The sequence below is a fragment of the Arachis hypogaea genome, chromosome 15 (genome assembly GCF_003086295.3).
Source record: "Arachis hypogaea cultivar Tifrunner chromosome 15, arahy.Tifrunner.gnm2.J5K5, whole genome shotgun sequence".
In the NCBI taxonomy this organism is placed as follows: Eukaryota; Viridiplantae; Streptophyta; class Magnoliopsida; order Fabales; family Fabaceae; genus Arachis; species Arachis hypogaea.
In genome coordinates, this window is record NC_092050.1 from 1,968,118 (window position 1) to 1,990,601 (window position 22,484).

The window sequence follows — 22,484 nt, forward strand, 5'->3', positions numbered from 1 at the left end:
AAACAATTGGATTTTTTTTGTGACTCAATAATTGGATTTATTATTATTGCTATAATAAACTGATTTTGTTCTAATTTATTAAAAAATAAATTATTAATTAATTTAATAAAAATATCCAATAATATTATAACATATGTAAATATTTTTATATAAAAAAAAACATTTTTACTATCTTTATAAAAGTGCTCTTCTTATTCAAAATATGCACTTTGTTTATTTGAAAGAGTCAAAATATGCAGTTAAGTTGACTTCTGTAGTTCTGTGAAGAGATAACATGAATATTGGAATTTAATTAGAGCCTATCTAAGGACATAGCAAAGAGAGAGAGAAATTAAAGAGATGGAGAAGAGCAAGGTGCTTATTATTGGAGGAACAGGGTACATAGGAAAGAAATTGGTGAAGGCAAGTTTAGGTTTGGGACATGAAACTTATGTTCTTCAAAGGCCAGACATTGGTCTTGACATTGATAAGCTTCAGCTTCTATTTTCATTTAAGGAGCAAGGTGCTAAGCTTCTCAGAGCTTCCCTTGATGATCATCAAAGCCTTGTCAACGCCGTGAAGCAAGTTGATGTGGTGATTTCTGCCGTAGCCGGTGTTCCCTTCCGCGGCCACCATATACTCCAACAGCTCAAACTTGTTGATGCTATCAAAGAGGCCGGGAATATCAAGGTAATACTAATCTTATATTTGAATCATAATTGGTTTATAGTATAAAACTATCACTAAACCTTTTGTTACCAAGCTTAGTTGCCTAACTGTTTTTACCTTTTTTGCATAGTTTGTAATTTGTAACTAACTGTACACGTGTAGAATGGGGAGTTATTTGGTTGGTTGAGGTGATAGGTAACTCTGTATAGAGTATATATTAGTCGAATAGTTAGTTCATTCATTTGTTTAAGTATTGGAAGTTTAAATCCTTTATTGTGGATACAACCTCTCAAACGAAGTTCAGAATCATGACAAATTAATGGGAAAGTATAGGGAGTCAATGGCTTAAGCGTACAATGTGTACAATGGAGATTTATGAAGTATTAGAGATATGACCATTAGTGTTACATTATTCTGTCAGGTTACTCTTTTGGGATGAGTAGGTTCATGATATGGTATTAGAGTTTTAGATCCAAAAGGTCAAGAGTTCGATTTTTGGTGAACTCTAAAATCAGCTTAAATTTTTAAGATGAGTTCTGTAACTTCTCTCTCAAGTAATCATGAGAACATGATTGTAAAAATTTTTTCTCTTCAATACTCTATTCTTGAGTTACTTTGATATTCTTTAATAAATTTGAGCATTTTTTACATATATATTGATTAAAATTTAAAATATTGTGGATTATAAGATAGGTGTTTCGAAACTTACCTAAAATCAATATAATTTGAGTCTGAACATGAGGTGCAAGTTCCTTTTGATGGCTGAGCTCTAATATCTTCTTTGACAGGAGTGTCATCCGAAAAATTAGTCTCCCATGAAAAAAAAAAAACAAAAAATGAAGAGTTTATAAAATAAGAAACCAACTAACTTAACACTCTAATATTTTAAATTGGATATAACATTTTCTTATCTTATATTCTTTTACTTCATTTTTTTTCAAAATCTTTTTAGTAGTCAAGAGCTCCTCTTAGTATTCCAATATGATTATATGGCCTATCTATTATATATTGTAACATTAATTTTATCACATTTTGCAAAGCTAATTTTTGTGCTAATGATTTTGTACATACAGAGATTTTTGCCTTCTGAGTTTGGGACAGACCCAGCAAGAATGAAGCATGCGTTGGAGCCAGGAAGAGCAACATATGATGATAAAATGGTAGTGAGAAAAGCCATAGAAGAGGCCAACATACCATATACCTATATTTCTGCTAACGGTTTTGCTGGTTACTTTCTTGGTGGCCTATGTCAATTTGCCCAAATTACCCCTTATGTTGAGTCTGTAGTCTTGTACGGAGATGGTAATGTCAAGGGTAAGTGGGTAACTAACTAATAGTGTAATACCAAATTATTTATCCCCTTTTATTATTTTAAGTGAAAACTCAGGTGCAGTCGACTTCACGTGAAGTTGATACCTGAGAGTCATTAGTTGATTTGACTAAATTTTTATTTAACGGTTTTCAGATGTCATCTTCACGTGAAGTCGGCTTCACATAAGTTTTTATCATTATTTTATCAGATATTATAAAAATAACTTAAAATAAAATGATTATTTAATGCGAACAGGAATTTATGTAGATGAAGATGATATAGCTATGTATACTATCAAAACAATAGATGATTCAAGAACACTTAACAAGACAGTATACATAAGACCACCGAAAAACATTTTATCCCAAAGAGAAGTTGTCCAAATTTGGGAGAAGCTAATTGGAAAAGAACTGCAGAAATCTTCAATTTCTGTACAAGAGTTTTTAAGTTCCATGAAAGGTAATGAGATCAATCAACAACATACAAACAATTATTATTGTGATCTCTAGATAGTAGTTGGCTGAAAAATGTTTTGAATGTGAAAACAGGGAAACCATATGAAATGCAAAGTGGAATGGTGCATTATTATCATGTTTGCTTTGAAGGTTGTCTAACAAATTTTGAGATAGGAGAAGATGGGGTTGAAGCTTCTCAACTTTATCCTGAAATCAACTACACTACTGCACATGAATACTTGAAACGCTTTCTATAAAGTATTGTGAACGTGTTAAGTACGGTGAAAATTCAGGTGTAGTCTACTTCACGTGAAGTTGATAGTTAAGAATTGTTAGATGAAAATTTAGTCAAATCAGTCAAATCATCTAACGGCTCTTAATTATTAACTTCACGTGAAATTGTCTACACCTGAATTTCCATAGTTAAGTATTTAGCAAGTTAATTAAGTTGGTTATGGTTCATTCAGTTAACGATTCGTTTAGTTTCATTGTCAACTTGTTGCTTCATTGGATTTGAAGTTGAACTTGGTTAAAAGTTGTGTTAAGTACTTTTGTAATAAAAGAAGTAAAATAATTTTATACGTGAATCTAATGACATAATATTACATTAACAAAAAAAGTATTTTTAATAATAATTATTTAAAAGAACGAATATAATTATATAATTGTATAAAATTTTTTATACGGTTAATACATCAAAATTAAACACATAAAAAAAATTACACTTTCGTATGTATTTACATAATACTCCTTGCCATTGCAAAGAAGTAGATGTGATCAACAAAACAATAGTGTTATGTATTAAGATTATTATTAATAAAAGTTTTTAAATTTGTTATTTAATTAAATACTTAAAGAAGTAGATGACACTAATAAGACTTCTGTTCCTGCGAGGGAGCCACCCATGACCAATGCACTCTATTCTTCGGGAAAGGTTCACTTCAATTAGGTGCTACATTACATCAATGCAATAATGTACCCTTTTTAATAATAATAGGGTGCGAAATTTGAACAATGCAATAATATACCCTTTCACACTGAAATTATTTACGGAATAATAAAAAGATATCTTCTTTCTAGAATTAAGCTGCTTCTGCATATTGCTCCATTTTTAATAATAGGGTGCGAAATTTGACCAATTTGAATGAGTTTTATAATTAATTTATTCGTTTGTTTAAATAAATATCAAAAATTTAAATATTTAAATAAAAAATTTAAATTTATGACAAATTAATTTTTAATTTAATAAATCAAAAGATATCAAAAATATTTTAAAAAATAATAATAAGGTGCGGAATTTAAATAACATAGATCGTGCCTCTAATGATCGATAAAAAAAAAAAATCGCGGTTCCATGAATGAAATAAGAATAAATATATACACTATATATATTATTTTGTTACACATTAATCTCTCGATGTTTTATATTTACTAAAAAATGTAGATAAATTAGTTTTCATAGTTGTTAAATAAAAAACATATAAAAGTTTTCAATAATTTTTTAAAACTTTTAAATCAATGCTTCTACCTAGCTACGTGGAGTCGTAGACAAAAAGTTTGATACAAAGTAACGTAAATATATTAAAAATTAAAATTTAATAAAAAAATTATGACCGATTTGATTATTATTCCGTAAATAATTTTACTTTTCTTTCCACTGCTACAAACTAAAATACTTAAGCAAAGGGCCGGGTTTACTTTGAATGACAAAGTAACGTTATTCATTTGTGGTGTATACTAAAATCAACGATTAAAATTAATTATTAATATAAAATATATATTAAAATATAAAATACAGTAAAAATAAATTAAATAATATATATAAATATATAATAATTGATTTTAATATATAATAATATTTTTGTTTATTTGTAAGTACTTTCAAGTTATTTAATAAAAAAACAAAAAATATTGCTAAAATCAATTTAGTAATTAAAATTTATTAAAAATTAAAAAATTAAAATTTATTAAAATTAAAGTCTATAATAACAAAATTTTTTAGAATTGGGTTAGACTATTATTCTATAATAATTATATTAAATATATATTAAAATTATTTATCAAAATTAGTTATCAGTATAAAATATATATTAAAATATAAAAATACATTAAAAATAAAATAAATGACATATATTTAATTATATATAAATACATATAATTAATTTTTTTGGACACATAATGATTTTTTATTCTATAAATATTTAACTTTTCTTTCAAGTGGTACAAACTATACAAGTATACAACACTTGAACTAAGGGAGTGGTTTACTTGGATGACAAAGTTAACATTGATTTGTGGATATCTCAAAGCTATATTATATAATATATATAATAAATAATCTATATGTACACTCCAAGTCTCCAAGACATAAATGGCAGGCCTTATTATGCATAGCATGTTACTATATAATAAGGGCCCATGAACCACATATTCATTGTATACCATAAAACTAAAAAAGTAATTAAGAGAGAGAGGATGTTGAAGAGCAAGGTGCTTATTGTGGGGGGAACAGGGTACATAGGAAAAAGGTTGGTGAAGGCAAGTTTAGATGAAGGGCATGAAACATATGTTCTTTATAGACCAGAGATTGGTGTTGATATTGAGAAAGTTCAGCTTCTATTGTCATTCAAGGAACAAGGTGCTAACCTTGTAACAGGTTCCTTTAATGATCATCAATCCCTTGTCAATGCTGTCAAGCTTGTTGATGTTGTCATTTCCGCCATTTCTGGTGTTCATATCCGCAGCCATCAAATTCTCTTACAACTTAAGCTCGTTCATGCTATCAAGGAAGCCGGAAATATCAAGGTATACCATTCAATTTCATTTTTATGTATAAACCTTTTTTTATCTTTTTTGTTACCAAACATAAAGCTACTCGAACTCGCGACTTAGGTGCGATTTAAGTAAGTATAGAAAAACTATATCATTTAAGCTATAACTCATTGGCTTATGTATAAAGTATTAATAATACTAGAAAAAATATTTATATGAAAACACTTATTATAATAAAGTTTTAATAGAAAACAGTAAAACACGCGTTGAACAAGGGCGCCTCTTATTTGAGGAGGACTACTTTACTAGGGTTGTTCCTTTTATTTGCTATTTGGGTCAAAAAAAGCTATTAAAGCCCAATAGAAAGTCTTTTTTTTTCCTTATTTATAAAAAATTCATTTATTTATTTTTAATTATAAATTATATTTATCTTTAAAATTAATATAATACATCTATTTTTTTTAAAAGATACATAATACATTTTTTAAGTTTAAAATTAAGATACATTTATACAGATAAATATTTTTTGTTAATTAAGATAAATTTTTATTAATTTTTGTATTGACAACTTTGTTAAAATTATGATGAAAATTTTGATGAGTAAATAATTGAATATTTGTTGTTGGTTTAGTTAATTCAATTAATTTTTCTTGTTTCTTATGACAGTCTTAATGAGTTCAATAATGAATTTGCAGCAAGTTTTTATGCATTTTAATTATTGATGACAAATTTTAATATTTGTATTTTATATTTAGATTTTTTTTTGTTATTTGACTTTTGAGTTTGTATTTTGATAATATTATAAGAATTTGATTGATATAGTACTTTAAATTTAGATGACGTTTTAAGTTTATATAGACTATAATTGCGTTTTAAAGTTACATTTTTACACTTTTTCAATACTTTTTACTTTATTTTTAAATTTAAAAGTATTTTAAATATTAAAAAATTATTATTTTAATTTTAATTATATATATATATATATATATATATATATATATATATATATATATATATATATATATAACTCATTTTACATAAATTTGTGCATTTTTGATAGTTTGATCCTCTTAATTACTGCATGTAACAATCATTAAATTTTGTCAAACTAATCTTTAATTAATTTAATTGTAAAAATGTTACTTATGTATAATAGAGATTTTTGCCTTCTGAGTTTGGGATGGACCCAGAAAGAATGGAACATGCTTTGGAGCCAGGAAGAGTAACATTTGATGACAAAATGGTGGTGAGAAAAGCCATAGAAGAAGCAAAGATACCACATACCTATATTTCTGCTAATTGTTTTGCTGGTTACTTTCTTGGTGGTCTTTGCCAACTTGGCGTTATCATGCCTTCAAGGGATTCTGTGGTCTTCTATGGAGACGGCAACGTCAAGGGTAACTACTAAACTATACTTAGCTTTAGTTATTACCAAATTGTTTTCATAACAACATATTATTTAAGATTAAGTATTGTAAATTTTGTCTTTTTTTTCCCCTATTTTCTTGCTTAGAATTTACCTTTCATGTTTTCGACTTTATAAAATTTAAGAAGTTTCTTTCAATTTTTATCTACAAGCCTATGTATCTGCACATAAAAAATAGTAATTAAATTAATTATTATTTTTTAATTTATTTTTAATATATTTTATATTTTAATATCTATTTTATATAAATAACTGATTTAGTAGCTGATTTTTAATATACATATAATATAATTAAATTTATATTGTTACTAAATAACGAAATTTTAAAAACTGAACCGATCATTAAACTAATGAAATAAAAGGTTTAAAGGTTCAACTGACATGATTATTTTAAAGCTATTAATCACTAAAAAAAATTATACTGATCTGATTCATCAACTATTTCTAATTATTTTTTCGATTTTTGACTAGTTTATTGACAAGAAAATTTTATCTTAAATCTAATTAGTGCTCGGTTTTCAATTATTAGAATTATGCTAAATAATCATGTGATAAAATGAGATATATTATAATTTAATTACTTTCAATTTTTTTTCCTAACGTAAAGGATTAAATTAAACTCAAATATTTAAGAAAAAAAATTATATAAACCAAAATAATTACAAATTACAATTTTACAGATAAAAAAATTGATTAACCCTATAATTTATGATAGAACACTATGAAATTTCATGATTCATGTTATTATCATGCATCTTGGACATACAAAATTTAGTTGATGTTAGCATTTCTCTTATATTAATATTATTGTTGAAGTTAGTTGAACATACATATGTCTAATTAAGTAGCATATATATACCATTTGATTAATTATATAATTAATAACATATTATGTCTCTCAAATTTGACAGCTATTACTGTGGATGAAGATGACATAGCCAAGTATACTATTAAGACGATAGATGATCCTAGAACTTTGAACAAAACAGTTTATATAAGGCCACCCAAAAACATATTATCGCCGTTAGAAATTGTACAAACTTGGGAAAAGTTGATTGGGAAAGAGTTGAAGAAATCTTCAATTTCTGCTGAGCAATTTTTGAGTTCAATGAAAGGTGAGAATGTTAGATACACATTTATATAGTAATAGTGAAAATAACAATAGAAAAGGAACTCAAGGTTGTTAATTACATTATTAATTTTGAAACATGCAGGAAAATCATATGCAGAACAAGTGGCAATGGTGCATTACTACCATGTTTGCATTGAAGGGTGTCTTGCAAATTTTGAGATAGGAGATGGTGGAGTTGAAGCTTGTGAACTCTATCCTGAAGTGAAGTACACTACTGTTGATGAATACATGAAACGTTACTTATAGAATAATGGGTTTGGTATGGGATGAATATATATTGAACTTAATTAGTAACAAATTAAATAATTAATAAATGTGTGTCATGTATGTCTTTAAGCTAAGCAAGAACAAAGTGGCATATATACTTGTAATATTTTATATCTTCCATGGCTAATGAAAGGAAGGCGAAAGAGGATCAAACGTGTGATGTTTTTAAAATGATCATATAATAAAGGACAATCTCATGCATTCATAGTTTCATACCCAAATCCCTGTAATTGATTCCAACCCCTTTGACCAAATCCCCAACCGTTCTCCCTTTTTCCTATATAGAATCCCCTTCCTCCCATATCCACCCCCCTTCTTTATATAACATATATATACTCAATAATTAATAATTAGTATGTCAGAGTTTACTATATGTAATTTTCCCTCTGGAATAGTTCAAAAGGTTACTTTCAGATCAAAACTCTACAATGAATATAATTGTGGACAGGATTTTGGTAAGATGACTAACGATTATTATTTTTAGCGTTATGAGCTTTTTTTTTTTCTTTTGCTCTATTTTATTGTATTAAATTTTTTTATTCTAAAAAAAATGGTAGTAGTAGAAACCCAACGACAAAAAAAGTTTGAACCGAACCGAAAATTTGTAGACTAATCTAGTTTCAAAGTTTTGGATAAATCCTAATAAATAGATGCCAAGTGGTCATCATTTCCTCTTTTTTGGTCATACACAGGCTTGACTATTTCTTCAATGGAGTTGCTATGTGCCCTTATTAGAACGGAATCCAAACAGAAATATGGCTATGTTATAGACCGTTAACATTGTATTAATTTATCCCATTAATATTTATATTTGTCTTTTTGTTCATAAGAAAAATGTAGAAAAAATGTTATAAATCGTTCAAATTAGTAGAAAACAATGTAAATTAAAATTATTTATTTTATTTATCTATTATATATTTATTCAGAGTCAGAAGTTACAAATAGTTATATATTATAAAATAATCAACTATATTTATAAAATATATAATTTAAAAAATTATTAAAATAATAGAATATAAATATAGTATTTTAATTAGTTTGATTAATAAAATAGATTAATTTTTATTTATATTGTTTCTACTAATTCAAATTATATTAATTCGATTTAATACTATAATTTAACCAATTCGATTTATATGATATATGCATAAGGACATGCATATAACGTTTCTGATTTTAAAATTTTTATGTAATATTGATTGGTATTTAGTTTAATGATGTATTTTATTTTATCTTATTGGCTTACATAAATGTCTAATTCTATAAAATATATATTTTTTATTTTAGTATTTATTAATTTTTTGGATTTAAATATAATAATTTAAATAATCTCCATTTTAGTCTGTATTATTAGTATCTCTAATTTTTATTTTAGTATTTTATCAATTTTTTTTGTTTTAAATCTAGCAAAATTTTTAAATAATGCTAAATATCTTGCCGCATAACATTTTTGCTTGCAGGTAGCATAAAATTAATAGATTAAATTAACAACAGAAGCTAAAATAAAAGTCTTTTAAATAGTGTCAAATGAACTAATTTGTTCTATTTAGGTCTGTTCAGTTAAGTTTAATTTATAGGTTAAATGATCTAAGTTAGTTATATATTAAGTATTTATAAATATCTAAAATAGAAAATTAATAAGGCTAAACGGGTCAACATGTCTACTTGCTAATTTTTTTGTCATAATAATTTTTTTCTAATTAAAAACTAAAAAAAAAATTGGACTAACATATCCAATTTTTGTTATCTTTTTAATAGTTTATTGAGCTAAAACATGAGATATTTGAAATAAAGTTTGAGATATTTGGTTATATTATTAAAAAAGTTGTTACAAAATTTAAAAAATGAAAAATATAAACGGATTAAACCAATTAGTCCATTTAATTCACATATTTTTCTAAATGTCATCTTAGGCATACATTTTTTTAATGCATTTTTATATGAATTTGTTAAAAATAAGAGCATGTCATTATGTTTTTATAAATATTTAAACAAATAAAAAAATCAGCACAATTTATTTTTTGTCTCAATTTAACCACTAACGCAAAGATTTTTGTAATAATTACAGCTTAACTCTTATCAGCGATTGTTAATATAATAATATTATTCAAGCATTCAACAGATTAACTTTTTTTTTTTCCGGGTTTTTCTTTCTAACTATATTATTGGCGGTTTTCTCTTGCATGAGTTGAGAGGTGCACCTTCAAAATGGTTTTATCCACTTCTATTATTCTCTCTTATTCTCTAATTTCAACAACTTCCCTTCCAATTCCAACTGTAAGAAACTGTTTTCAAGTTAATCACACATTATATAATAAATTAATAATAGCTACTCAATTTGATTAAATCATCATCTTACTTGATTGCATGTCTGAGACTCTAGGTTGTGAAGTTGGAATCTTTTTCCCCAAAATATGGTGGGTTTATCAGAATTGGAGGATTTACTTCTTCAATGGCACCCAGAAATCGAAGATTAGCTACTTGTTCTGTTTCAGGAGATGGCTCTTCCTCTATTGGCACTGATGTGCCTTTCCCTTCTGATTACCCTGAGCTTCTGGAACAAGTAAGTGTCATCATTCACCCTTCTGCATCAATTTCCTTTTCTTTTGGTTAATTGTAACATTAATATTTAATGTTGATGGATTAATGTAGTGGTGGTATGCATTTATTGTGCCCAATTTTTGCAGCTTACAGTGTATATCAAATTTACTTAACCCCCAGAAAAGAAGGGGGGGGGGGGGGGAATACTAATGGAGTACTAAATAAAAATTTGTGTCTTTTTGTTAATGGCTCAACCAACAGGCTAGAGTTGCAGTGGAATTGGCCATGAAGGATAACAAACAGTTAATGGTGAGTCATATGTGATAGTGATTTTTCTATTAGCATTCGTTAGTCAAGAATGAAAGTTACACACACCAAAGTGAGGAGCTATTATTAGAGACTGTAATGAACAGCAATCTTATACAGGAGATTGAGTTTCCGACAGCAGGACTTGCGTCCGTACCAGGTTCTTCATGTTCCAGTTTCCTAATTCCCCCCCCCCCCCCCCCATCATTTGTGGATTCTTGGTTTGGACTGTGTTTTAATTTGATTTCTTTCCCTCCATTATGACATCAGGTGATGGTGAAGGTGGAATTGAGATGACTGAGAGCATGCAATTGATTCGTGAATTTTGCGATCGCTTCGTCAGTGCAGAGAAAGCAACTCGAACAAGAATAGTAATCTTCTTGATTTAGAGCATCATTCTTATGTTTTATTTCAACACATACAACTTTTTGCAGTTAGCTTCAAGTGTCTTGTTCTACGACTTTTTACAAAATGCTTTCACTTTCTCATTTATATATTGTTTCCTTTTTTCCTCATGTAATTAACTTGTTATTGTCTCGAATGCTATCTCATTCAAATGTTTATCTTGTTCAGTAGAGGTTGTTATGCCAGTGTTTTCGTCGTCAAGATTCAATTTCATCACTTGCAGCTATGCATAACCCTGTAAATATCAGTTTTTTCCAGAGGCTAGTGAAGTGGACTTTGCTAGAAAATCAGTCTTTGGTGGAGCTTCTTTTAAGTTAGACTATCTGACAAAGCCTTCATTTTTCGAAGATTTCGGTTTTGTTGAAAAAGTAAAAATGTCTGACAGAGTGAAGGAAGGAGATGAACTCTTCTTGGTAGCCTATCCTTACTTTAATGTCAATGGTAGATCCTAACTTCTTTGGTATTGTTATATAAGCAATAGAAGTTTCTTGACTACTGTTCCATTGTATTTCAGAAATGCTTGTTGTGGAAGAATTGTACAGAGATGCAGTCTTGAACACTGAACGGAAACTCATTATTTTCAATGGAGAAATCGATCGGATAAGATCTGGGTGTATCTTTTGCAAAAATTGAGCAGTGATTTTATATTTGAGCTTGATGTACCTGCTCCTATCCAGCTTTTATTTCTATTTTTGCAAAATCATTGTTTGATGGCAATCAGAAAAGAAGGTACCACAATGTAGAAAATCAAAGATTTTATCAAGTTTTTTAACGCTAAAATGTCTCATAGTCCTTCTGTCATTAGCCATAATATAGTTATCCTTGAACAAATCAAGATTATCCACCATTCTTCTACCCAAAGCTTGCTGCACTCACCAAGACCTTGCTGCCGATGATGGAAACCGTGTATTACATTCATAATTTCAAGGGCCGCAACGGAGGAACACTTTTCAGGTTTGCTTCAAAATTAACTTTATGTTGGAATTGAAGGTCATGCTTAGGAGTGAAATATTTCATGGCTAATATTATGGCAATCTGGAAAATTTTCAATGTTTTGCTTGAAGATTAAATAGAATTTATGTTGATGGAAGACTTGGTTAGCTTAATAATTGCATGTGGCACTTATGTTTTGTGTGTTTATTTCAATTGCCATAGGTGCTATCCTGGGCCCTGGAAGGTCCTGAGGTATGTGGGTAATAAATCTATTTGTGTGCATCAGCAAGATACTATGCCATCACTAAAGGAAGTTGCCCTTGAAATTCTTCCAACTTCCTCAAATTTTTACAAGTTGTAATGGTAAGCAATTATGGTGGTGTCCTTGTGCCATATAACTTAGTGGACTCACTATGTTATTTGTATAGACAAGAAGTAACATTGGCAATTAAAATTTTTGTTTTTTTTTTTTTTGTTTCTTTGTTTTTCAAGGGAGTAAGACTAATGAAAAGCAAATTTATGAAGCTTCAGAAGACACATTTTGTATTAGCAGAATGCATCAAGTGTCTTTATTAAGGACTGATCAGCAACAAGGGGTTGCTGAAATCATTGTAATAGTTGTGGCTCAAAGAAATGGCGTTTTTTCCTTAGCAAATAATAAGCGGTCTTAGTTTGTGTTTGGATTACAGTTTGCAAACTGAGGTTTGTATAAAATTGATTTTGTAAAATTGATTTTGATCAAAAGTGAGTTAGTGTTAACGTGGTTTATGTTTGGCAATTTTTATTCAAAATGGATTGTAGTAAACTAAATATTGTTTGGATTACATTATTCAAAATCACTTTTAGGTGAAAAATTACAGAAAATGACATGAATTTAAATAATTATTTTATGTTATTTTATAATTTTATTTTAAATATTTAAATAAATTTTAATATTTTTTTAGTATTTTCAATATTCTTTAGTACTCTAATAGGATTAATAGAATCATAATACAAAGTAAACAAATATTCCATGTAAAAAAGAAATAACAATAACAATAAAAAAACTCATATAAATAAAAAAAAACAGAAATTTTATAAAAAACAATAATATGCATAAGAGAGTATTAGAAAAAATATTATAAAAAAAACAAACATATAAATAATGAAGAACATAATTGGTACATACAACATAATTTTTAATCCAACGTGAAAAGCTAAACGGAAAAGCTAGAATTTATAGCTTCTGGTAAACGTGGGTTTAACATAGAAATCACTCCTGCGTTTAGAGGATAAAAACTTTGCCAAACACAAAGATGAAGCGTTCAAGAAGTTCAAACGCGCTTCTCTCTTCTCCAACGCAAATCCAAACACACCCATAGCTAGCAAGTTAGTTTGAAAAGTAATCTGAGATAAAACTTTATTTATTTGTCTGTTTGTGTTGTTTAGTGCACAAATAACTTTTATGTAACAAGTAAAAACCACCTGAACTGATTGGTTAAACGAGTCGGTTCTTTTTTTTTTTTTTGACAAGAAAAAATACCAATGACTTTGAAAAGATTACCTTTTACCAAGCCAAAATGGCTTTGAATTGATAATATAATTCATAAAAGATGTAAGAAAAAAAGTGTAAACTAGAGGATTCTATTACTAATTTGAAATTACATAACATTTTGGTATAACTGTGAAATCAAAACAATGAAGATGGTTTTATTCCAAACGCGTAGAAAGAAGGGTGGGTCGTCTTGGACACAAAGTCTTAGATTCTAATTTCCCCCGTTGATTGTGAGAAAGACTTCATTGACTTGGAAACTCTAGGAAAAAAGATAAGGTTTATGTGATTATGATCAAGAGCTTCACTGTTTACTTTGCAAACAACACAACAAACTCCAATCTCTGAGTATTCTAGCATTGCACCTTCAAATTTTGCAATCATGGCTGAGGCTGTTGTCACTGTTTTGCTGGAGAACTTGAGCTCTCTCTTTCAAAAGGAACTTGGATCAATCATTGGCGTGGATGAAGAACTGAAGAAACTTTCTAGCACTTTCACTGCCATCCGCGCTGTTCTTGCTGATGCTGAGATGAAGCAGTTTACTGATTTGGCAATCAAAGACTGGCTGCGCAAGGTGCAAGATGCTGCTCTGCTGTTGGATGACATCCTTGACGAGTTCTCCACACATGATCTTCAAAATCAGAATCAGCAACAAAAGGGTGGCTGGTTTAACAAGATACACGCTTCTTGCCATTCTTCTTTCGGTCTGAAAAATGCCATGTTTCGTAGAAGAATGGCTAATAAGATGAAAAGGATGAGGGAGACATTACAAAACATTGCTGAAGAGAGGAAGATGTTTCATCTGTGTGAGAGAATTGCAACCACTGACAAGAAAGCTGAGTTGATGGAGTGGCGCCAAACCTCCTCTGTTATCACTCAACCTGAAATCTATGGAAGAGAGGAAGATAAGGAACGTGTTGTGCAAGCTTTGATTCAGACTTGTGATACTGAGCGTGCCGCGGTGCATACTATAGTTGGTCTTGGTGGTCTCGGAAAAACAACACTTGCTCAGCTGGTCTTCAATGATGACAGGATAACCATGCATTTTGACTTGAAGATTTGGGTTTGTGTCTCTGAGGACTTCAGTCTCAAGAGAATGATCAAGGCTATTTTGGATTCGGCTTCAGTGAGTGTTAGCGGCAATTTGGATATAGATCCACTTCAGAAGAAACTTCAACAGGCACTTCAAGGCAAACGATATTTACTTGTTCTGGACGACATCTGGAGTGAAGATCAAGAGAAGTGGGACAGATTGAAGAATTCACTTGTTGCATGTGGTTCAAAGGTGGGGTCTTCAGTTCTTGTTACTACTCGTCTCACAAAGGTTGCATCTATTATGGGTACGCTTCCTCCTCATGACTTGTCTTTTCTGTCGGATGAAGATTGTTGGTCATTGTTCAAACAACGGGCTTTCGGATTAGATGAAGGGGAAAACGTGGAGCTTGTTGCCATAGGGAAAGAGATTGTGAAAAAGTGTAAAGGGCTACCTCTTGCAGCAAAATCTCTTGGAGGCCTTCTGAGGTTTAAAAGAGAAGAGAGAGAATGGCTATATGTCAAGGACAATGAGATTTGGAATTTGCCACAAGATGAAAACTCTATCTTACCTGCTCTGAGATTAAGCTACTTGAACTTGCCATTAAAATCAAGGCAGTGTTTTTCTTTTTGTGCTATTTTCCCTAAAGATGCTGAGATTGAAAAGGATGAACTTGTTCATCTCTGGATGGCAAATGGCTTCGTCTCATCTGAAGGAACAATGGCAGTTGAAGATGTAGCTGAGGAGATAATTAGTGAACTATGCTGGGCATCATTTTTTCAAGACATTGAAAAAGATGATCTTGGCAAAGTTAGGGGCTTCAAAATACATGATCTACTTCATGACCTCGCCCAATATGTTATGGGTGATTTGTGTTGCATTGTAAATGATGAGATGCCCATTGAACATCCAAAAAGAATTCGCCATCTCACGATGGGGCCATGTGCTCGGAACCAAATCATTTCTGCTTGCACATTTAGATCCTTAAGGACATTTCACTTCCGACAGACAAATTGTGCTTTGGCTTCAACGAAGATATTGGGACCACTTGAATCTTTGCGAGCATTTGATTTGGGGTATGCAAATGTATTAAATATGTTGCATTTACCACTAATTACTCCCTTCAACCATCTAAGGTATCTAAATCTTAGAGGGACTTCAATTCAAACACTTCCGGAGTCCACAAGTAGCCTATGCAATTTGCAGGTTTTGAATCTCAGTTATTGTCAAAGCCTCCGGCGGTTGCCCCGCCATCTGAAATACCTAAAAGCTCTTCGACATCTCTACTTAAGGGGGTGCAGGTCGTTGGTTTACATGCCTAATGAGATTGGCCAGTTGAATTCTTTGAGAACCTTGAATATTTACATAGTAGGTAAGAAGAAAGGGCTAAGGTTAGATGAATTAGCACAATTATGCCTCAGAGGGGAACTCCACATTAAGAACCTGGAAAGAGTAACAAATGCAGCAGATGCCAAGGAAGCCAATTTAATGGGTAAGCAGCTAGACGTGTTGAAATTGTCATGGGGAAGAAATGAGCAATCTAAGTTGCTGCAAAATGTTGATCAGATTCTCGAAGCCCTGGAACCTCATCCAAAGCTCATAGATTTAGGGGTGGGAGGATACCAAGGTATGTATTTCCCACAATGGATGGGCAATCCTCACTTGAAGAATTTGTGTTCCATAAAACTTGTGGATTGCTGGTATAGTCAACAACTCCCCCTACTGGGGAGATTACCATCTCTAAAAATACTTGCAATATGTTGTATGCATAATTTGAGATATGTTGATGATGAATCTTATGATGGGGGAGTAGCCAGAGGATTCCAGTCTCTAATGTGTTTGGAATTGTGTTGCATGCCAAACTTGGAAGGGTTATCAAAAGAGGAAGGAGGTGACATGTTCCCAGGTCTTTCCAAAATGAATGTTATTGCATGTCCAAGATTGACATTCCCTGCCCTTCCATCTGTTAGAAAATTATGTATAGCAAAAGGACGGAGGAGATCTGGTCATGATTTATTCTCTAGAGAGATCTTATTATCTCAATGCCCTTCTACAACAAGGAGCCCCAACCAAGTTCAGATGGATTCAATTCATAGTCTCAGTTGTCTCGAAATCCTTGAAATTCATGATGATCAAGAGTTGGCTTCGTTTCCAAAGGGGACCCTTCAAGGTCTATGTCGCCTCAGACAACTCCATATTCATCACCAGAGCAAAATGGAAGTACTTCCACTTGAACTAGCTAACAACGCTGCCCTTCAAGAGTTGCATATAATTGGATGCCACAACTTGGAGTCATTAACAGATCAAGTGTTAACTGGGTTACAGTCGCTCCAAAAACTAAAAATTTTCAAATGTGATAAATTCAAAGGCTTATCCACAGGTTTTCAAAGTCTTAGTTCCCTCAAGGATCTAATCATTTCCTTCTGTCCACAAATGGTAGCATTAGCAGAAGATTTACAACACATGCCCCCCATGTTGCAATCAATAACTCTTCATGAGCTCAAAAATCTAGAATGTTTACCTTATTGTTGGGGTAGTACCATGACTCTTCAGTCACTATACATAGCCTGTTGCCCCAAGTTGAAGTCTCTTCCAATAAGCGTTGGATGGTTCAATGGTCTAAACAGTTTGACAGTTGTACATTGTCCTAGCATACAGAAACAATTCGAGAAGGAAACAGGGAAGGATTGGAAATGGATTAAGCACATTCCAAATGTTGATCTTGGAGAAAATTGTTGGGTGATTCCCACTATAGCAGCGAGTTACCCAGATCTGACTTTCTCTAATTGGGAAGGTAAATTCAGTACTTAAGTTACTTTGCTCCACCATTTTTGTAGTTGCAGAATAAAATAAAAGCACATGCCCTTCTAAATTGAGCTTGATCCTACAAGCATTACAAGCAAAAGCATGTTCATTCTTAAGAATCCAAAATATTATTTTTTTATTAATCAATTCAAAATATTCATTACTTTCTGAGATAAAACTCGGATGCTACATAATTCACACTTCACTCGCTGAAATAGGAAAAGTACAAAGTTGTCTATGAATCTTACACGGGTGGTAACTTTTTATTTTTAGGAATTAATCTGGCATCAAATATTTATTTTCTATACATAAATATATTGCATTATTGTGTTGATGTTTGATTTATGATATAACTTAAGCTCTCCATTTTTCTGATATACATACTTAGGAATCTGATGGACTGAAGTGTGGCGATTTGAAGAAATGTAAACTTGGCTTAGGAAGGTGAAAGCATGGCTTAGAACTTCTATGTTGCTCCTATTGATGGCTATGTGTTTTGATCAGAATTCTTACTATGATTTTTTTTAAGCAATTACAATTTTATGATAGGTTTGCTCCTCCAAACCAGTAAGCAAACTATGCATTTTGTGTTGGATGTTTGTAACTATAAATGTTATACTACCAATATTTCACATAAATTTAAATTATAGTTTTCATTAAGTATAACTGATGGAAAATGAGGTGATGTTGAAATTCTCCATTGATAATAACGTGATGAGTCTAAAGTGAGAATACAAAAAATGACGTACAAATATTTATCTACTGTTAATTGCTCCAAGTTGACGTCTCTTATATTAAGTGTTTCTAAAGAGTTTGAGAATTGCACATTTTCTTGACATATAAATTGATTTGAGAAGGAAACAATGTATGATTGGGACTTAATCTGAGATTACCCTGGTTTATGTCTAGTGTGTTGTGTAGTGCAAAACTCTATTCCGTGGGTTCTTAAATTATATGGTATGAATGGACAAAATAATTCTTAAACAAATGAACATATGTAATTAATACTTATTTAATTAGCATGTTTATATTAAGGGTGTTATTAGAAAAAAATAATTAATATTATCTTAATATTACAAATTAATACTTTTTTATACCATTAATGGAATCATTTCCTTTTGTGTTGGAAATTGGAACACACATTGAAAATAATTTCCTCTGATTCTGGAGGGAGAGTTAGATAAAGCTGTTGATAAATAAAAAATAAAATAAGACCTTTCTTTTCTAATTAGAGCTTAACCGCATTCAACAGTTCAGTTAAAACGACGACGAGGACGAACGAAAATCATTTTTAATTTGTAATTCGGGAAAGAAAAATGTAAATATTTGTAAGAAAAATCAGCATTTTCATTGTTGATCAATTTGACATGGCATTACGTATCTAGGCATAACTAAGCAATTACCGCATAAAATTGATCTAAACAATGATAGTGGTGCTTTTAAGAATGTAAAATCTGATTTGCTATAATTGAATATATGAAGTTTATGCAGGATTGTGTGGTTTATTTTTGCAGTCTACTACTTATATATGAACTTCAAAAATCTAGAATGATTATGCCGCCTACCTGTTGGGGAAGTCACTATATATTTGAGTTGATCAAATCACCAGCTGCATCTTGATGTAGTTTCTGCTATGGGTAGTTCCTTGTGTAGAGAGTGGCAGCAAAGTTGTATTACCCTGTCATAATAATCCACTGTTATGTCACACAAATACAATATCAAAAATAAGATAAAGGCTAATTTAACTAAATACTTGCTCTTATCATATTTGACCTTTTTAATATGTTAGAATGTAAATTATAAATCAATGCATCCCTAAATATTATGTCAAGAAGGTAAAATTACACTGTATATTATGGTGGTAAATGATGATGACTAAAACTTGGCTTTTCATTCCTTATTGTTTCCGCTGATGTCCTTGTCAGCGAATTTATGGTGACGTCATCAGTGATGATAGATCATTTAGTTAATTAACCTTGTTCAACAAGAAAGCAAGGCCTCTCACGGCTCTCATCAAATTATGCATGCTTGTGTGCACTCAATCAATCCGGCTTCACTTTTCTTTACTATGCCATGGGCCATGCACCGAAATAGTTCCTTAAACACATAAGATTCTAGAAATATTTTGTACAAATATCCACTTTGTATAACGGTTCAAAGTGCTAACCGACATCCCCAAAACCAAAGTGTGACGAAAGTCAAAAACACGCGCATAAAAAAGCGAAAACATTAACACCTATCAAATCATTCACATACACACTATTAAAAAGTGATAAAATAATAAATTAACGGATTATCATTAAATTTATTATTTTTATATGTATGAATTTTATTATTTTAATTTAACGATAATTAGACTCTTATTTTCTAATTTTATTAATTTTTTTCACTTTAAAAAAAAAATCCTCGATCCAAATAAAATTGACAAAATTGAGTGATACTAATAGCTAACAAATAGTCAAATAAAGCAAGAAACTTCTTATGTGACCACTCAACTCTTTCTTTTCTTCACCACCAAGTCAAGTTTCCTAGCAATGAATATATAAAAACCACACAAGACAGTTGCATAATTTGTCTTCAATTCTCACTTAAGCATTTAAACAAACACGTTGATTACCTTTCAGATAACAATGACGAAAGAAATATGGGTGCTGCCATTCTTCGGCCAAGGCCATCTCTTCCCATGCATGGAGCTCTGCAAACACTTGGCTTCTAGAAACTTCCAAGTCACCTTAGTCATCACCTCCAACGTAGCCTCCTCTGTTCCCTCTTCACTCCGCCAACACCCACTCATCCGAGTCGCCGAGATTTCGCCGGAGCCGGCCTCAAATCCGGAGCCAAGGATCCATCCACCTCATCATGCTCACGGCCACCTAAGTAGTGGCCTCGAGAAGCTCCTTCTTTCGCCTTCGAATCCGACCCGACCCGCATGTGTAGTTGTGGACGTCATGATGACGAGGTGGTTCGGCGATCTCTTAGTGAAACACGGGATTCCAACGGTTGCGTTCTTCACCTCCGGAGCCATCGCCTCCGCCATGGAGCATGCCAAGTGGAAGGCGTACCCTATCGAATTGAAACCCGGAGAGACCCGGATTCTCCCGGGGATGCCTTATTCGGTTGCGCTAACTGATACAGACCTCAAACGACGGCCTCGAGAGGAGCGGAGGCCGCCACTGCCACCGCCTGGCTTAGGAGACAATTTCCCGCCTCCTCCCGGCGGACGGGGGTTTCGAAGGATGGGTCCACCTGAGCCCGGTGAGGAACCCATGTGGATGGAGGAGACAAGAGAAGCAACGGCGTTGATGTTCAACACGTGCCAAGAAATGGAGCGTCCATTTATGGACTACATGGCGAACCAGACCGGAAAACCGGTATGGGGAGTCGGGCCGCTTCTGCCGGAGCAGTATTGGAACTCGGCCGGTTTAGTTCTGCGAGACCGGGAATTCCGGTCGGACCGGAAATCTAGTGTTACTGAGGATGGTGTTCTCCAGTGGTTAGATTCGAAGCCACGTGGATCGGTGCTTTATGTTTCTTTTGGGACTGAGGTGGGTCCTACGGTGGAGGAGTACGTTCAGCTTAGTGAAGCACTGGAGTCATCAGGTCAACCATTTATATTGGTGCTCCGACCTGGTTCTGGAAAATCGGTCCCTCCACGTGCTATGTTGGGCTTGAGGCCCGGTTTGTCTAATCCAGAAGATGATGAAGGGTACTCAGCTGAGGGGTTGGATGAGAGAGTTGGAGATAGAGGTTTGATAATACGTGGGTGGGCACCACAGCTTTTGATACTGAGTCACCCTTCAACTGGAGGGTTCCTATCGCATTGTGGTTGGAACTCAACCGTGGAGGCATTGGGGCTTGGGGTGCCCATATTGGCGTGGCCTTTTAGGGGTGACCAATACCATAACGCCAAGTTGGTTGTGGCCCACCTTAAGGTGGGGTATATGGTCTCTGATGATTTGGGAAGAACATTGAAGAAGGATGATGTGATCAAGGGAATAGAGAAGTTGACGGGTGATAAGGAAATGCAGAAGAGGGCTGAGAATCTTGGTGCACAGTTTCAGCAAGGGTTTCCCAGGAGCTCAGTGACTGCTTTGGATGCTTTTAAGGATTATGTCAATAAGACATGGGTCTAGGATTGTTTATCTGTTAGCTCAAAGTGTGGTTCTGCTACATTGTTCAGACCCTAAATAGATGCTAAACTCTCGCGGGCTTTTTAGTCCATATACGTATTGTATATTTATATATATATATTTTTGGGTGACTTACGTATTTTGAGTTGTACAAAGAGGAACGCGAATTTTCACTTAGCGGTGACAGCTACAATCTTGCTCTTATTTCCGTTCACGGAACAGTATCACAAGTGATTTTGTTACGTTCAAAAGATTTTAAAAAATATATATTCTGTAAACAAAAATAAAAAGTAGTAAATACAAAACCAATATTTTTAATATAAATAAAAAATAATTAATATTAATACAAATATAAAAAAAATAAAAAATATTAATCACCTAATATTTGTCATTAAAATGCTATTTTTCAATTCTCTTCACACGCCACATTTTCCTGGCCAAGCACATCCAAAGAAAAAATAAGTATAATATTTGAACATTTGAAGTTACAGTCGTTGCAAAGATTTTAATTGTACTAATTAAATCTCTAAAATTGGTAAAATTATATTATGTTAGTCCTTTGGCCTTTTCTTCATCAAATATTGATAAAGACAAATATAGTGCACTTTTACTAATCATAGGGACATAACGGGTGCAATTAGAATATCAAAGACTACGTACCACCACTACCAATCTTCAAGACCACTTTGGCCTTAACTCTCACAATTGCGACCTTAGGGTCCTATAAGGTTGGAAAGGAGAAACTCCAATGATAGAACATGTAAAATACAGTAACAGGATATTTCTCA

General features: G+C 32.0%; 5 protein-coding genes across 9 annotated transcripts; all 5 read left to right on the forward strand.

Annotated features, from left to right (window-relative positions):
* Window positions 1–210: 210 nt before the first annotated feature.
* On the forward strand, window positions 211–2,996 carry LOC112747484 (bifunctional pinoresinol-lariciresinol reductase-like). Of its 2 annotated transcripts, none has more exons than XM_025795518.2 (4): window positions 211–669; window positions 1,722–1,962; window positions 2,216–2,419; window positions 2,509–2,996. In XM_025795518.2, exons 1-4 carry the CDS (start codon window positions 340–342, stop codon window positions 2,670–2,672), a joined length of 939 nt encoding a protein of 312 aa, XP_025651303.1. In that variant the 5' UTR covers window positions 211–339; the 3' UTR covers window positions 2,673–2,996. The 2 variants fall into 2 exon arrangements, with proteins under 2 accessions (XP_025651303.1, XP_072073547.1); XM_072217446.1 differs by having other exon boundaries at window positions 2,228–2,419.
* A 1,762-nt stretch (window positions 2,997–4,758) lies between these two features.
* On the forward strand, window positions 4,759–8,213 carry LOC112747483 (bifunctional pinoresinol-lariciresinol reductase-like). Its single transcript, XM_025795517.3, has 4 exons — window positions 4,759–5,220; window positions 6,344–6,584; window positions 7,525–7,728; window positions 7,828–8,213. The coding sequence occupies exons 1-4, from the start codon at window positions 4,834–4,836 to the stop codon at window positions 7,989–7,991; spliced, it is 996 nt and encodes a 331-aa protein (XP_025651302.1). The 5' UTR covers window positions 4,759–4,833; the 3' UTR covers window positions 7,992–8,213.
* Window positions 8,214–10,128: 1,915 nt separating this feature from the next.
* On the forward strand, window positions 10,129–12,956 carry LOC112747489 (protein LPA3-like). Of its 4 annotated transcripts, none has more exons than XR_003174901.3 (10): window positions 10,129–10,289; window positions 10,396–10,575; window positions 10,815–10,862; window positions 10,980–11,019; window positions 11,130–11,230; window positions 11,513–11,705; window positions 11,779–11,993; window positions 12,070–12,218; window positions 12,420–12,560; window positions 12,690–12,956. XR_003174901.3 is itself a non-coding variant. In XM_025795522.3 (10 exons), exons 1-9 carry the CDS (start codon window positions 10,221–10,223, stop codon window positions 12,556–12,558), a joined length of 987 nt encoding a protein of 328 aa, XP_025651307.1. In that variant the 5' UTR covers window positions 10,129–10,220; the 3' UTR covers window positions 12,559–12,560; window positions 12,690–12,956. The 4 variants fall into 4 exon arrangements, 2 of the variants coding, with proteins under 2 accessions (XP_025651307.1, XP_072073549.1); XR_011872663.1 differs by having other exon boundaries at window positions 11,779–11,877; window positions 12,127–12,218; XM_025795522.3 differs by having other exon boundaries at window positions 11,779–11,877; window positions 12,101–12,218.
* Window positions 12,957–13,888: 932 nt separating this feature from the next.
* On the forward strand, window positions 13,889–18,226 carry LOC112747488 (disease resistance protein RGA2-like). The gene is made up of 2 exons (XM_025795521.3): window positions 13,889–17,555; window positions 17,955–18,226. The coding sequence occupies exons 1-2, from the start codon at window positions 14,111–14,113 to the stop codon at window positions 17,960–17,962; spliced, it is 3,453 nt and encodes a 1,150-aa protein (XP_025651306.1). The 5' UTR covers window positions 13,889–14,110; the 3' UTR covers window positions 17,963–18,226.
* Window positions 18,227–19,954: 1,728 nt separating this feature from the next.
* Window positions 19,955–21,835, forward strand: LOC112747492 (UDP-glycosyltransferase 73C11-like). The gene has a single exon (XM_025795526.2). It carries the CDS (start codon window positions 20,197–20,199, stop codon window positions 21,697–21,699), a length of 1,503 nt encoding a protein of 500 aa, XP_025651311.1. The 5' UTR covers window positions 19,955–20,196; the 3' UTR covers window positions 21,700–21,835.
* Window positions 21,836–22,484: the final 649 nt, after the last annotated feature.